General features: G+C 39.0%; 2 protein-coding genes across 2 annotated transcripts; both read right to left on the reverse strand.

The window, feature by feature from the left end:
- Window positions 1-1985: 1985 nt before the first annotated feature.
- atp6v0ca (ATPase H+ transporting V0 subunit ca) lies at window positions 1986-7464 on the reverse strand. The gene is made up of 3 exons (XM_056401392.1): window positions 7224-7464; window positions 4158-4341; window positions 1986-2835 (listed from the first exon to the last, which is right to left on the reverse strand). Exons 1-3 carry the CDS (start codon window positions 7297-7299, stop codon window positions 2631-2633), a joined length of 465 nt encoding a protein of 154 aa, XP_056257367.1. The 5' UTR covers window positions 7300-7464; the 3' UTR covers window positions 1986-2630.
- Window positions 7465-10390: 2926 nt separating this feature from the next.
- ypel3 (yippee-like 3) lies at window positions 10391-15272 on the reverse strand. The gene is made up of 5 exons (XM_056402516.1): window positions 14916-15272; window positions 13553-13671; window positions 13232-13275; window positions 12398-12506; window positions 10391-11567 (listed from the first exon to the last, which is right to left on the reverse strand). The coding sequence occupies exons 2-5, from the start codon at window positions 13667-13669 to the stop codon at window positions 11478-11480; spliced, it is 360 nt and encodes a 119-aa protein (XP_056258491.1). The 5' UTR covers window positions 13670-13671; window positions 14916-15272; the 3' UTR covers window positions 10391-11477.
- Between the last annotated feature and the right edge of the window lie 644 nt (window positions 15273-15916).

Here is a 15916-nt window from a genome sequence, read left to right on the forward strand (position 1 = left end):
AGCTACAAAGGAAGCAGATAGAAAAAGGAGAAGTGTTTAACATGACTGATTTGTTATTGTTTGTTATTATGCATGTTGTCACTGACATTTCTCATTTATTTCTTGTTTTGCGCTCAGTTATGTCGAGTATTTTGTTGTTTTTCTTTTCAATCCCTTATTCATTATTATTATTTTTTATTAATTTTAAATTTGTCTTTACTCTGACAAATTCAATAGTGAATTGCAAAAACAACAAATCTAAGCAGAAATTCAACCACCCAATCAGCCCTGACCTGTAACGTCATGACTTTCTCAATCATTCCCCTTCTCAGCAAAACAATGCAATTGTATATTAACTCAGAACAGATGAAGTATTGCATGTCTGAAACCTCAACAGGCTGGGCCTTTTATCAAGGGTAATGTAGAAGTCCTTTATGATGGCAAAGCACATTTATGTAACCTAAGCTAATCAATCAAGGATGAGCATGGTATGTTACTTACTTAATATTAATATAACACACTTAAAACAGTTTTTCTAAGGTTAAATGCAAATTTGTTGTAATATTGACATATTTTAGAGCTCAAATATACATTGGACGGTATTGCCTCATTACAGTTAGAGTGACTTTGGAAAGTGTTTGACAGTTTCAGTATTTTCACATTTTATGTTTATGCTGCAGTCTTCTGGTTAAAAAAAAAATCTACAGTTAATGCCACATAACGACAAAGTGAAAACAGAATTTCAAGTTTTTTTGCAAATATATTAAAGAGACAAGAGTGAAATATCACACTGAGACAAGTATTCAGACCCTTTGCTATGACACTTGAAATTTAGCTCAGGTGCCTCCTATTTCTTTGAATCATCTTTGAGATGTTTCTACATCTTGATTGGCTTCCACCTGTGGTAAATTCGATTGATTGGACATAATTTTGAAAGGCACACACCCATCTATATAAGGTCTCAAAGCTGACAATGCATACCAGAGTAATAATATGCATTGGGGTGGAAGGTGGAGGGAACTGCCTGCAGAGCTCAGAGACAGGATTGTGTTGAGGCACAGATCCAGGGAAGGATACAAAAAAATTCTGCTGCATTAAAAAGTTCCCAAGAGCACAGAGGCCTCCATAACTCTTATATGCATGGGAATTCTCTTTGGGGACCTTGGAGGTCCCTGGACCCCAGTTCAGGCAGTCTTTCCTCATATTCCCCATAAGGAAAATAAACTATTTTTATACACTTCTATGGTAATAAACTGAAAATCTTTAGGCGTTGGAATAATGCTAAAAACAACAAAAGAAATACATTTTAAATAGTCAACATGGGCTTTAGAAAACTGTAATGACACTCAAAATGTTTACAGACCAATCAATAAAATAATCTATAACTGATAATGAAAATTATTGTTAGTTGTAGCCCTAGTTGAAACCTCTGTATTCATTTTAAAAATGTATCGCCTTTGTCCTTACCTGTTTGAAAGATTTTAAGATAATTAAATTACATTTTTGATGAAAACTACAATGATCTATAGGAAGTCCTTCCTGCTTTACATTTAATTTACCAATTTAACCATTTTCCATTTAGACTACAGGTTTACTCACTCCGTTAATTTCAGAAAAGAGACTTGACAATGATGTTCTGGAGGAGGTTGAGTTTTATTTGGAAATCTGACAGGCATGGCTGAACAGTGAGCTTTCACCTTAAACAAAACCAAAAAAAAAAAAAAAAAAAAAAAAAAAAAAAAATCAAGACAGCAGCACTACAGGTAAACGATACTAGTGTTTGAGAATGTCATATTAAACATAAATCCACTTGCACACATTATGCACTCAGCTCATTCACACGCACGCACACACACACACACACACATACACACACACACATACACTCTGTCAACTCCATGTCAACATGTGGACATCCTCCATTAATAATCACACTACACCCAGAGGAATTCCAAGCACTTTGAACAATTACCCACAGTGCAATTAATCTAACTATACACAGATAATTTATATATATTTTTTTAATGTATATAGGGTATTCAATAAACAGTATTCCATTTAGACAGTTTCATTAAGTCAAAATCTTCATAGCTTTTCATAAATACTGAAAAAAAAAGTCTTGACAGCTCCTCACCACTGTGATTCAAAAATGGTCCCCAAAAAGAACATGAAAAAATAAAATACTAATGTGCACGATTTTTCAGCAGTCTCGAAACAGAGAATGACAATCAGAACCACCAACGTAAAACAAAAATCAAAGGAGGGGAAAGGGGCAAAGGGGTAAACGTTGATACTCACACTCACAGCACAGACTGGTTACTACATTTACAGGAGGTGGAGGGACTCGGGATCACTGTACAGGTTAAGATCAGACAACAAATCAGGCAGACTGTCCACACATCATCCCACAACAACCAATACATCTTCATGCCCGTTCTGTACGCACAGGACCTGACACAACTGGATGGCTTTAAACAATATGGATAGATGATATCTACTGAGGACACAGGTGCCAAAGTCGACCGCCAACATGTTTCTGTTGCCATCCCATCCTGTCAGACCCACAGGGTGTAATGGAAGTAGGTGAAAATCTCCTATTTGTTCTTGCTGCTTTGATGTGGAATGAATGAGATGGTGTTTGATGCAGACACTTATTTTGTAGATAGAATGAGGGCCACGATGAGGCCGTAAAGCCCCAACACCTCAGCAAAGATCAGGATCAGGATCATGCCCACGAAAAGCCGGGGCTGCTGGGCAGTGCCTCGCACCCCGGCGTCGCCCACGATGCCGATGGCGAACCCGGCCGCCAGACCACTCAGACCCACACTCAGACCAGCGCCAAGATGCAGGAAACTCCTGTTGGAGAGAGAAAAGAGAACCGTCACTGTACAAGGTAATAATATCTCTAACATCCAGTAGATCAACATCCAGCCCTGTTCTATGAAGTTATCTGGGAAACTGCTGCATGAAATTTCAACTGAATACTTCTGATATCTGTGGCAATTCACAGTACAGGCATTACATTTTAGCTCATCTGTATCAACACGCTTTTAATGTGGTACAGAGGTAGTGTATTCAGCCATATCTTGGCAATAATACACATACTGCATATACAGATCACACCCATATTTTCCTCCATTCAGAGCAGCAACAAGTGTGGTTTTCCAATAAAAAGATACATGGTGCCACCAGCGAGGACATTAAAGGACTTGAACAGGTAAAATGTGGCTGTTTGGACCAATACTGTGCGGTCATTCTCCTGCTTGTTAAATTGCTCTGGAACTTCAAAGATAAAGTGAAATAAAAAAAATTAAAAATTAAAAAATAATAAAATTCACTTGTCTATTCCTTTAAAATGTCAACATATTTTCAGAGATATCATGGGTCAGGTCAATTTTTTTTCATTTTCAAATAATGTGATTGTAGTTAGCGTAAAAGAAGTGTAATTTAGGTCATCGTGATATATGATAATATCAAATATATGCCCCCTGATAATAACTTAATATTGCAATATTTGGGCTGAACTATATCTAGATATTAAATTTTGGATATCTCCCAAGCCTAGTGTAGGTGGAGGCGAAAGGTCCTCTACAGCATCACACAAGGATATGCAGACTTTTAAGTAAATAAAGGCCACCTGCAGATTCTGTTTCAGTCAGAAATACGTCACATTAATGAAACTAAAGACGCTGCAACTGCTGTTTCACTGTGACTTCACGCAAAGCAAACAGCACCACTTATAAGCAATTGTCAAACCACTTATAGGCAATAGTTTCAATATTAACAATGAGTGGCATCTGGTGGCCTAATGGTTAGGATGCATCACCCTCATGTAAACCCTCATATAAAAATGTAACCAGCAAGTCCAAGTGAATGGTTTACTGCAAAACACAGCATCAAGCCAGATGTAGCAAATGTCCCATGACAAAGGAAGTCACATGTTCAGAAAGCTTAAGAGCCAGATGCTTTTCTCAGGAATTGAGTTTGTGAGTTAAGGAGATGGTGGGGTTGTTTGTGTGTGTGTGTGTGTGTGTGTGTGTGTGTGTGTGTGTGTGTGAGAGAGATTCCATTGGAAAGCATAAACATAATGTAAAAGATATAAAATAATGTGTTTCTCAATCCATACAAATTGCATAAACAAAAATGAAAAGGTAAAAATGATCAGAGGTTCATCTTACTTGTAAAGGTTGACTCTCTCAGAGATGTTGTTTGCTATCAGCACAGCCACCACCAGCCCATAGATGGCGATGATACCCGCCATGACCACAGGGATGATGGACTTCATGATGAGCTCTGGCCGCATCACGGACATGGCAGCAATGCCTGTGCCGCTCTTTGCTGTCCCATACGCTGCTCCTAATGCTGAGTACGAGATGAGAGACTTGGTGTTAATTGTTCTGTTCATTTCAGTCTTCACTTACAAATGATTCCCAATGAAACAGTAGTAGAAATGTTCTGACTTCCAGCTCTCTCACATCCAGCAATAATTAGCTGAGAAATTAAAGATAGATATTTTAAAAAATGTTCATCTATGTTTGGGTTTTCTCACAGAACACATAACTGCAAACATGTTGCCAGTTAGTGTATTGTATATATATTGCATATACCTGTACAATCTAAAACGCAATCTACAGTAATACAGTAGCCTTGCAATAATCCTAAACTTCAAGCTTTTGTGTTTTTCTGTATATTTTCGTTTTGTTTTTCATAGTAAGTTCTCTTTTTGTATTTCTTGTATCTGCTCTTATGTTATTTTTGTTTTCTTTGTTTTGCTGTCTGATGTTTATAACTGTACTTGACTGAATTGTTTTGTATTTGGGGAGGACATTGTACAAGCCCTTTGGCTTCCTTCCTGCCATGAGCTCTATTACAGTATGTATTTTACCATAATGACTACAGATAGACTAAAGACCATATTGTGGTTTTCAGAAAAATTTAAATTTTCAGTTTTTGTTGACACTTTGTCAGACAAGCATGAGCAACATAAAATATTCTGTGTTGTATTCAGGACAGGATCAGTAAATTATTTCACTTTCAGGTCAAAGACTTCACCAGCAGTAGGGAGCACATCATGTGCTTTATGTCAGCCAGTTCATCACATCCCACGTGTTGTCACCTGTAGTTGTTCATCTACACTCGTCACTTGACGCAGGGAAATCTCTCTTTTCCTCTGACGATTTAACAGCATCTACGTTCAATGTGAAAATTAATGTATGCAGTCTACAGTATTCAGTGCTATTCTTTGTTAGCTGGTGAGCATGGATCTACACAGGCCAACTGCCGATCATTATACATGGCTTAGATGGCAGCAAGTGGTGAGAAACTCTGCACACAGGATGTTACCTGCTTACAATGAATCCCTGCTGTGCATGAATAAATGTATCACACAACACAGTTTTCACCTCTACTCACTTGCTGCTGTGGGTGTGTTGACACATTCAATGGTTATGTAAATGGTTGTTAATAAGCACTGTGTAAATAAGTAACAGCATTTTCTCTATTAAATTTAACAAGCAGTACATTTCTGATACCTCCCCTTTTCAATGCATTATGGGCCAACTCTGCACAGCCTGCTTTCTCCCCCAGTTTTTTTAAAAGGCGGAGTACTCGCATCCCATTGATATTGAATAGGGTTGGACATCATATTTCTGTCCAGTGGGTCTTCAGCTTTACACAAATGTCAGTTATTAGAGGCCTGATTGAGTTGTCCTGAATGTTTAATAAGGATCATCTTTCTCATCTCCTTTCCTAAATGTTACATCAGGGATTCCACTTCATGCAACTGCCACCTTTGAGAAATCCTGGACCGACTCCATAGTGAGCAATCAAACAACGGTTGTGGCACTGTAGCAACACCCATGGAGAGTTTATTGAGATATGGGCACACTGTTTTCTGATTAAAAGCTGTGAAGCGTACGATGTGGCAATAATGCAAAACAGAGCCCGGCCAGTACGGAAAAAATGGCAATGTTTGATGTAATCATTACTAATAGTTATTTAATAACCAAATTTCCCATGTAGCATTTACACTGAGCCATAACAGCTGAAGCTGACCAAAGTTTGTGCAGGACAGTCTCAAAATATAGTCGATTTTGGTATAAATGAGCTACTGAACAGAGACCTCTGGGATAGGTAGTAAGATACTACATTAAAATAAAACTAATTTAGATTTAATTAAGGACGCACTGATTGAGTTGGGTGTCAGCCAGGGTGTGACCGATCTACATTAAACACAGATTCTTTGCCTGACTTATTCTAAAATTTTAGTTACATTCAGGTACAACAGGCTACTGACTCAGTTTTAGTCCCACAGCAGTCCCTGGCCTAGTGTTACTTTATATAAAAATAATCCAGAAGCAGATTTTAAATTTGCGAAAAAGAGAACACTAGTATCAGATTAATACAATGTGTTGCAGTTACTGGAAAAAAAATGGATCTCTGCATCTCTAGATTACTGTTATGAGCCCAGTCTCTCACTAACCAGATGGACAACCACCAAGTGTCAACTGCTGTCATCATCAAATCATCAGCGACTTCCAAATTATGGAGACAGTTATCTGAGTCTGCAGGAATCGAAATCCCTCGACTTCCCCACAATATCTCCCCCAACAGCACACTGTCTGTAGCGGATTATATTTCCTCTGTGACACACTGGGTGTACCCTGTCTACTGCACATGAATGAATGGAGGGATTTCGCCTTTAATGTGACAGACTGACGTGCAGGCCTTGGCGTTGGCCCTCCTGTGATGCAGCTCAGTAAAACCAATGGGGAAACATGCGCTGTGTTCAATCTCATCAAGAATCCTGTTTATTTTATTATTCGTGTGAATCTGGTCCTTCGTGCGCTGATAGATAAAATACATTTTGACAGATTAAAGAAAGCAGCTGCAAGAGGGTCTGCGTCACCAACCTAGCAGGCACCAGAAAACATCGTTACAGCTATGATATAATATAACCTGGCTCACGCAGGACGCGGTTAGCTACGAGGCTGGTGGCGTGAGGAGCTGGTGGGTCAGCAGCTTGATGTCAACGGACACCTTCCCCCGCCTCTCCCTCGCATCCTTGGCAGGTGTGTGTGAGCTGTGACCGACCCAGCTAACAGCAACACTGCATCTCTGACGACAGTACGTGTGTTGTCTTTCTCTAACAACGCAGTAGGAATTCAACATCTGTCTGAGCTAAGTCGTGGTTAGCGTTGAAAGAATGAAACAGAGATGTCAGGTGGAGAAGCTAGGGTAGTTACCGCTGAAGACCATGGCCGCAGAGGCTCCCATCACAGCGAAGAAAGGGGAGTACTCGGGGCTCTCCTCAGAAGACATTCTCGCTCTTCTCTCGGGGCGATACAGCTACAAGGCAGACTATGTTCTTTTTAGGGTTTCCCCTATCCCACCGTCAGCTTTGGGCTGGTTAAAACGCTGACAGGGAGCGACAACGTATCTGCCAGCGAAGGGACCGGGTTTAGAAGAGGAAAATGGCGAAACGGAAAAAGTCACATGACCAACCTCCTCGGAAGAATCCATTTGTGTGGACGTGGGGGTGGTCGACAGAAACAGGCTTTAAATATCTAACCCTTGTTGTATATTGCACCTAAAATTATCTTGTAGAACGTGTTGTTGTTTGGTAGCAATTTTTAAAGCAATTACATATTACAGAAGTTTGGAAAACCGTGAAATAAAATGTAGAGTTTGTAGAGCGTGTGTGTTGTGGTATCTTCTGCTGCAAGTGCACTGACTGCAGTTGAAACGCTAGTAGTCACTACACACTGGCGTATTAATTATTAGGTGTCAAATAAATCTTAAAATCAACCACTAAATACTGTGTTTTTTGCAATAATTACAAAGTGAGACAACAGCGTAATGTAGAGACGATCAGCAAACACAATAACACAGTGTCAAGTTCCAGCATACACCCGCCTAGGAATAGAGCACAGTATACATGTGTCTGTTGTATGTTGCTTTCACCATGGGATAACAAGCGTGGAAGGGAGATGTTCATTTAAATCAACATTAAACTCCTTGTAGGAGTCAAACAATTAAAGGCTGACTTGATTGAATGACCAGGAGACACACTCTGGGGCTCCCTTTGTCAAGGTGACACTGTAAAATGAAAATGGGTGTTTCTGATGTCAGCTAAAGGGACATTTCACCTCACTTCAGAACATTTGTTTCCTTTCTATGGCAGATTTTGTCTATAGATTAAATCTTTACCCAATCATATATTGTCTTCACGCAATAAATCTCCTAAAATGTATATTTCACCCATAGCATCCATTAGTGAGTCTTGATGGCTATCACAGTTTGTCATATGCATAATTTATTTGTAATTTTATTTATTGAGGTTTATATCCTCAGAGCATTTTTGATTTGACTGAGGCCTCTTGCATAGAACCAACATGCCTTGTTTTTTGTCTTGATTTTCTGTGTATTCAAAAACTAGTCATTGTAATTAAACAAACATTAGAGCTTTGACAGAATTTGAGTCAGATCAAATTAAATTCATTTTTTAAAACTGATTAATAACTGATTTTACTGCTGCAGTCCAATATCACAGGAGAAAAGGACATAGTGTACATTTGGCATCAGTAAAGACCAGGTTAGTCTGCATCACCGCAGCACAACACAACCACTTTTCATGATGAGGAAAGGCGTCTGCATGAAATGTCTGTGTAAATAAATAATTTAATTTTGATTTTGATTTGGTTCATGACAGTTTAATTTCTGACACCAGTAGCTTTGACCACAATACAAATTATACAGTAGGCCTACATCATTTTAACTGAGAGACATGTGCCTAGGTGAGTGGGTTGTCTTGCTAAAACTTGCTTGACATGGAAATCTAAGCTTTACTTACTCCAGCTACCTCCCAGCTCCATCACATTACATGTCCTACATTCCCCCAAGCTTTTATATTCAGTACACTGGGAGAAAACACCTGCACTACTTGGTGGTGTGTACCCCACAGTGTAACAGACCTTCTGTATGCTGCAACATATTATTTTAAATTTTAAATTTTATTGAAGAAGAAAAACATTTAAATGAATATCCCTCAATGCTACTTGTAAAGTTTCTCACTACTACTATAATGTATACATACAATAGACTTTGTGAGGACTGAAAAGTGAAAGCAGAGCAGACAGCTGGGAATGAACTGCACACACATGACTATCAGCAGCCTCTCTACCACATGCCTTTTAAAAAAAAGCTTAGTTCTGATCAGAGTTCACTCATGTGACCTGTTCCTGCTTCAAGTATAATCACCATTTCTTTACAATAAGAGGAGGGTGTGTATTAACTTTCTATTGCTGCCTGTGTTTTGAAAATCCAAAACAAGTTGAGTAATTTTGATAATGCAACAGTCAAACTGTCAGTGATGCAACAGATAATAAAATGTGTAGTTTTTGTCTAACTTTGATTGTGCAAGGCATGAAATTAATGTTTTTATCCTCTGCAAATTTGAATTTGTTTTTCTGTAAATGTGGTTTCTTACCAGACAGAATACAAGTGAAAAAAAGATATTTATAGATAGTTTACCTGTTTACCTAATATATCAGTATTAATTATCCAAACAAGTTTTAATCAGTTGCATACATCAGACGTACACAGATAAATCCAGCTGCAATGTAATAAACCTTAACTAGCCATCATTTGTGAAATCTGAATCCCATAAAATATACATGTAAAATACTACTATATAACATCACTATTGCAGTACATAGATCATTTAATAACTTTCACTCACAAAATGAATCGTCTTCTATATGTATTGTATATACAATTCATTTGATGTTTTATTATTTTCTGTAAGAAAGTGTTTTCGAATCAGACCTGATATAAATTTTGTAATAGAAAAAAAGATTTTTAACCAATTAATGCAGCCCAACTGTTTGTATTGTGTGCTGTAGCATATTGTAACCAGCAGGGTGCCTACAAATTGATATATGGTCTATTATATATATAAAGTTAAAATATATTCTAAAGTACCAACTCCAGTGGTACAGTACTACAGTGCTCACACCACCTGCTGGCTGATTTGTTGACCAGTCACAGCACTCTGTTGGATTTCTTCCTCCATGAATGCGAACTCTGTTAAAATGCACAAGTCGTCTTGTTTTTAATCAGAAATTAGATAGAACTGATGCTGTGAACTTTATAACAGTTTCTTCCAGCACCATTATGTCATATGCATCAGCAAGTGCTCAGTTAAAAAATAAGTTAAAAATGATGCTGAAAGTCAAGTGATGTGGAGGATTATCACTTTTCATGTGGTGAAGAGAGTTCTACATTGTTTCTGTACTTTGAAGAGAAACCTCTTCGCTCAAGCATCTCAAAAAAGACAGACATGTGTTGTGGGAGTCAGGGTCAGAATTATATCTACAACAACATATCACAAGCAAAAGAAAACTGAACTACGCACGTTTCGGACACTGTATTTTAATGAAAGATCAGGTTAAAATAATACACTTTAATGAAAGAAGCAGACATTAAAAATCACCATAAATATGCTACATAATCCTAATCACACTTTGCTCTAACATGATTGAGTAAATGTATCAGTAAGGGCAGCTCAGTATTCGGCTATACACAAACACAAAGGGTAGATTTCATCATCATTAAGTAAAAGTGAAGATATCCCAACTGTGCAGTGGAAACTGTAGATGTGAACCCGACTAATACACCATCCAACTTAAGGCATCTCAGCGACACACACACACACACGCACGCACGCACGCACACACACACACGCACGCACGCACGCACGCACGCACGCACGCACACACGCACGCACACAATGTATAACTACAATCACAAGACACTCATACTCCAGATTTAAGAATTCTTTTTGTGGGCTTTAACATTACTAATTCAACACACTGATTGCCTTTGGCACAAGATGAACAAGTGTCACTGATCTTACTATAAAATAAAACAAAACAGGAATTTCACTGATAAAAAAAAAAGCCCTCCCACTGCTCTAAGCATTCCCATACCCTCGCATCACTCGCAAATGATCTATGGGTTAAACAAGCCTAAATACTTTACACAGTTTGGGCCAGATAGTCTAAACTCAAAGGGAAAACCCAAATACCTGTATCTGATGTGTAAGAGGATTTTTTGACTTGCACTTGCCTCGCCCCCACAGAGCGAGGCTGTTTCGTGGTCACTGATAAGGGTTTCGTCACTCGAACACGCACATGTGTCTGTGTGACTACATCTGCCAGTCTTTCACACACAAACCCTGCACTCATTCGGTCCATGTCCCAGCACAACTAGCAATTAGGATAGCGATATCAGCAAATGTGTTGTTGTGGTCGCTGGAAAAACACGAAGAACAGAAAAAGATAAGGCATCACATGCTACTCTTGGCAAAGCCATACGAAGTGAAAGTGTGGCACAGCGATGGCTTGAACACGGGATGAGGAAGCTACACTGGAACCCTTTTAAGTCGAGGGGGATGCAACTTTTGAAAAAGTCATGAAGAAAGATGAAGTTTTCCCCTCTCAGTCCCAGCCGTTGTCCTTTATCATGTGGGACAGCTCGATGATGTACTTCCCCTCCTTGTACTTCTGACTCAGTTCAAAGGCTTGTTCCTGCAGAAGGAAAGTCCAACAGGGTAAATAATAAAAGAAGATTAAAGTGTAGCTCAAACCAAACTTATACCTGGGTTGTGAACTGCTCAGTACTAATTTCATGTAAGGATATGCAGAAACTCTGAATGTGTCATTTATTCAACTCTTTAACTATCTAATCATAACAATATTAATATGAATAATATTCAAAATTTCAAACTTGTTCTTCAAACTTGATACTATGTTAATTTTTTCACTGAAGAATCATTTGTTTACTCCCCCCACAAAAAAGCACTGTAGCATTATTGAGAAAGAGTGTATGAATGTGTAGCAATGTGTGCTTCACACACACAGGGATAACAAACTACATTAAGCCATCTCCAAAAACATCATAAAATGTGTTAAACTGTATTTATATTTGTACGTTGAGGGGTGATGATGTAACTTTGGAGCCTACACCATAATGGTTGTAGCTACACTGAAGCTGATGTGTAGCTTCTCAAAAATTTAATTAAATATGTGGGTTAGAAAGGCGCCACATGGGGACTGCAAGAACTGTGAGTAGCCCGTTTTTGATGTCAGACATCTAGCAAAGCCATCTCTACTTCAATCCTTCAAGCTCACCACGACCACTCTTCTCCATCACAGACAATGAATGAAAGTAAACGTGGGCAGGACCTGACCTAATCATGTGCGATAAATCAATTTAAAGCTACAGGGGTGCCATCAATGGATGAAATATGATGCCAAGTTGTAAATGGTGGGGCCCAGGTTAACCTCTTTTCGTAAAAGCATAAATCCAGTTTAATGGTCAACAAGCCAGCATCCTCTGTGCAGGAGTACATGCTTACATATTTCCAGCCCAGTGTGGTGTGACAGTTTTCACAGTAGATGTCGGCCACTGCGTGAAGTCCTGTGAGCAGCAGCCTCTCCTCTGCAGGACCACAGCCGACGTTCACCCTGAAACCAAACGCAGTGTCATCAAACAACAGCTCTTCTCTGATTCACAGTACTAAAATCATTCTCCTGTTCACGCACAAGTACAATTTCATCACTCTGGTATCAAACTAATATTCTTGATGAATTGCTTTGTGAGGAAAAAAGACTAAAGTTCGTGAAACAGTCATGGGGAAATGGAGGAAACCATTTAGTGACTCACCTGAGCAGATTAAGTTTAAATTGAATCGGTGCTAATAAAGCTAGATTAAGTTATTTTGACTGGAGAGTCTTGATGCCTTTTCAAGTTATGGTTACAGCCAGAGTATTCCTGACCTACTAACCCAGTAGGAACGTGACTAAAGTTAACTCCCCCAACTTCAAGGTCCAGTCTGCAGTAAATCAAATTATCTGTTGACAGTGTGTAAACATGTCTGATACTGGGAATTTGTTTTCAGGGAGAACATGACTATTTTTGGAATAATATACTGGGAAAATAAAAGAAAATCATAGATTGTAAGGCCCACAAAAAGCTTACAAGGCCACTAATCTAACCTGAAAAGATTGGACCATAATGTGGGGTGAATACAAAGGAATATTTATTGATTTGATTTATTTAATGTGATTTCTACCTTTCTACTTAGTGATAATAGGTCCAAAAATAAGACTGGAAATCTACGATTAAGTGTAGCCACTTTTCTACAGTCAATGTGCCAACAATAAGTAATATTCAAAAATAAAATACTCACACAGAGTTGAAGAGGTAGGCTCGGCCCTGACTGCCTTGGAAAGACTAGATGACAGAGGAAAAATTAAATTAGAGAAAAAATGCAAAACAAGGGGGATACTTCACATACATACATACATATGGATCAAAAAGACAATATGATATCAATTGTAATTTCTCCACTTTCACAAAATATACCCAAAATGTAAGTTTGAGACATCTCCTTTAAAGGTTTATGTCAGTCCAGATTTTCTACTTTCTTAACTATGCGAGAACCATGAAGCGGTGTACGAGCCTTACGAACGAAATGATCATGAACAACAAAGGGTGGCAGCAGGCTGACCTTGGAGATAAGATCGTCATGGTTGGCCAGATGGGCGCGGCAGTGCACACAGCTGTAACGGCGGTGGCAGGAGTCCAGGTAAGCCTGGAATGTCTTGGCCTTTGTCAGCTTCACCATGTCTGAGGAGGAAAGGAGGAAGCAGGATGGTGGTTTGTTGTTGTGCATGGGTTAGTGATGCAGGCATACAGGCTATGACTCCTGAGACCAACTAATTAGTGATAAAGGAGTGGTGCTGGCCGGGTTCCTTTCCTGTGTTTGATCAACTTTACTCCTATCTGTGAGGAATTCCAGGACATCAGACAGACAGGTTTTCCAACAAGTTAGAACACAACTGATAATAGCAAGATGCCGTTCCCAAGCTTTATCCCAAAATAACCTGACCAAAGTAACAAGAAACAACCAGAGCATTAACTGGCCAGACAATGTCCAGAATAAAAGTCAATGTAATGTCTTAACTGAGGACCTGCTTCATAAATCCTTTGCTGGCTTTGTTATCCGTCAAATTATAGAGTGAATATCAAGAGAAAGTGAGAAATCATAAGACAAAACTTTGGGCTCAGGTAACTTCTGGGTGTCTTCTTTTATAGACAAAGTTAATTGTTTTAAAAAAAAAAAAAATCTATGGAAGCCCAATTCATAATTTAGACTTCCTATCAGCAAATGTTTGAGCTGGAATGATTAGCCAACTACTCTGATAGTCAATTAATTATTTTAGTCATGAATAATTACTTCAGTCATTTTTTAAGCAAAAGTGTCAAATATTTCTTATTTTCTTAGTTCTCTAATAAGATGTCTGATTAAATTTTGGTTTCTTGACAGAAATTGGCTTCCATAAAAATGGACACTTTAATCTACTAACAATACGTGAAATGCAGCCCTAGTAAACAACCTGAATGTGTTGCAATCATGCATCTGTGTTATTGTCACTGTGCAGAAACTGAAAGTCATAGAGTCAAAGTAACGTTTGTAACAAAGCAAGTGTTATTGTAAATGAACACAATTAGTTCAGATTTATGCTGGCAGATGGGTTACGGCAGCCGTTTATCAAGCAGCTTGTTTCCTGGTTCATAACAGTTTGCACAAAGAATTGTCGCTTCATTAGCTGCAATCAGTTAACCCAAATTCAAGCCCTGCTGCGACGTTTCTGCACAACACTTCCAACACTGGTGACCGTCTACCAGTGGTTAAATAATGACACAAATGCCCACAAGCGGCCTGATGCATGTGTCAGCTACAGGAGAAATTAGCTCCGACCTAGCGAGTGTGTTAGCTAGCTGGCTAGCTCCGCATAGTCACAACAGACAGCAGCTAACAGCAGCTCAGAAGCGCATTGCAGGATATTCCTCGGTGTCTGTCGACTCACCTGATACTACCGGAGCTCTTCGCAGTCTAAGCAGCGGCCCAATGTTACTGACAGCTGAAAACCATGCGATTACAGCCGGTATTAGGTCGGCAGGTGTGCTCGGTTCAGCAGTCGACCACCACGCGTTGACCGTTCGGACAATGAAGACAACACCGACCGTCTCTGGTTGTTGCAGCGTTTGCCCGCGTCTCTTTTTTGAACTAGCTTTCAAAGCTTCTCCGCAGCCTCTTCCTTAAACCAGGAGCAGGAATCCGACAATGCTGGCAAGCTGACAGGGTGAGAGTGCGGCGGCCCCGGCGGGAGGAAAAATTTGGTTTGTTTATGAAAACACGCAGAGGAGGAAGTCTGAAGACTGCAAAACAAATCCCTGTCGACCAATGAGAGCCTCAGAGTGACGTTTAGAATGTGGGTCAACCAATCAGATTCGACTTCACATGAGCCCTTTATTGCCATCAGAATGATTGTTGGTACAGTTTCATGAAGGCTGTTCGTGGGTTATCTGTTCCTGCTGCTGGATTTGGGATGAAAGTCTCCTGTAGACTGACTAAAAAGTACATTTATTCAACTACTGCACTTAAGTTCACACTTAAGGTACTTGTACTTACCTTGAGCATTATCTTTTCTTTTCATGCCACTGTGTACTTTTACTTCACTACATTATATTGTAGATGATCAACACAAAATCTGCTATTTTGATAATAGATAAATACTTGCTGTTTCCAACTTATCAAATATGAGGATTTGATGCTCTTGTTTGTCACACTCAATAGTAAACTCCATATATTTATCTGATTTTATACTGCTGGTAAAACAAAAGAAGATATTTGAAGATGTCAAAATTACTCACAAGTGAAGATGGTAAAATCTAAAATGGGAAATTTCTCACTTTTTTCTGGCGTTTTGTAGTTAGTTGTAGCCTTAAAATATTGCTCTTTTTTACCTATCAGATTTTTTAACCTATTATCCTATCCTACCCAGCAGTATTGACAAGCATCAATAAA

This window comes from Seriola aureovittata, chromosome 17 (assembly GCF_021018895.1).
Source record: "Seriola aureovittata isolate HTS-2021-v1 ecotype China chromosome 17, ASM2101889v1, whole genome shotgun sequence".
NCBI lineage: Eukaryota > Metazoa > Chordata > Actinopteri > Carangiformes > Carangidae > Seriola > Seriola aureovittata.

Excerpts from the sequence above, each read along its gene's own strand:
- atp6v0ca (XM_056401392.1), bottom strand. The coding sequence starts at position 7,299 with ATGTCTTCTGAGGAGAGCCCCGAGTACTCCCCTTTCTTCGCTGTGATG. Across the intron at positions 4,342-7,223 it reads TGCGGCCATGGTCTTCAGCG|CATTAGGAGCAGCGTATGGG; the intron begins GTAACTACCCTA and ends TCTCGTACTCAG. Across the intron at positions 2,836-4,157 it reads GAGAGAGTCAACCTTTACAA|GAGTTTCCTGCATCTTGGCG; the intron begins GTAAGATGAACC and ends TCTCTCCAACAG.
- ypel3 (XM_056402516.1), bottom strand. The coding sequence starts at position 13,669 with ATGGTGAAGCTGACAAAGGCCAAGACATTCCAGGCTTACCTGGACTCC. Across the intron at positions 13,276-13,552 it reads ATGACGATCTTATCTCCAAG|TCTTTCCAAGGCAGTCAGGG; the intron begins GTCAGCCTGCTG and ends TCTGTCATCTAG. Across the intron at positions 11,568-12,397 it reads CCACACTGGGCTGGAAATAT|GAACAAGCCTTTGAACTGAG; the intron begins GTAAGCATGTAC and ends TTCCTTCTGCAG.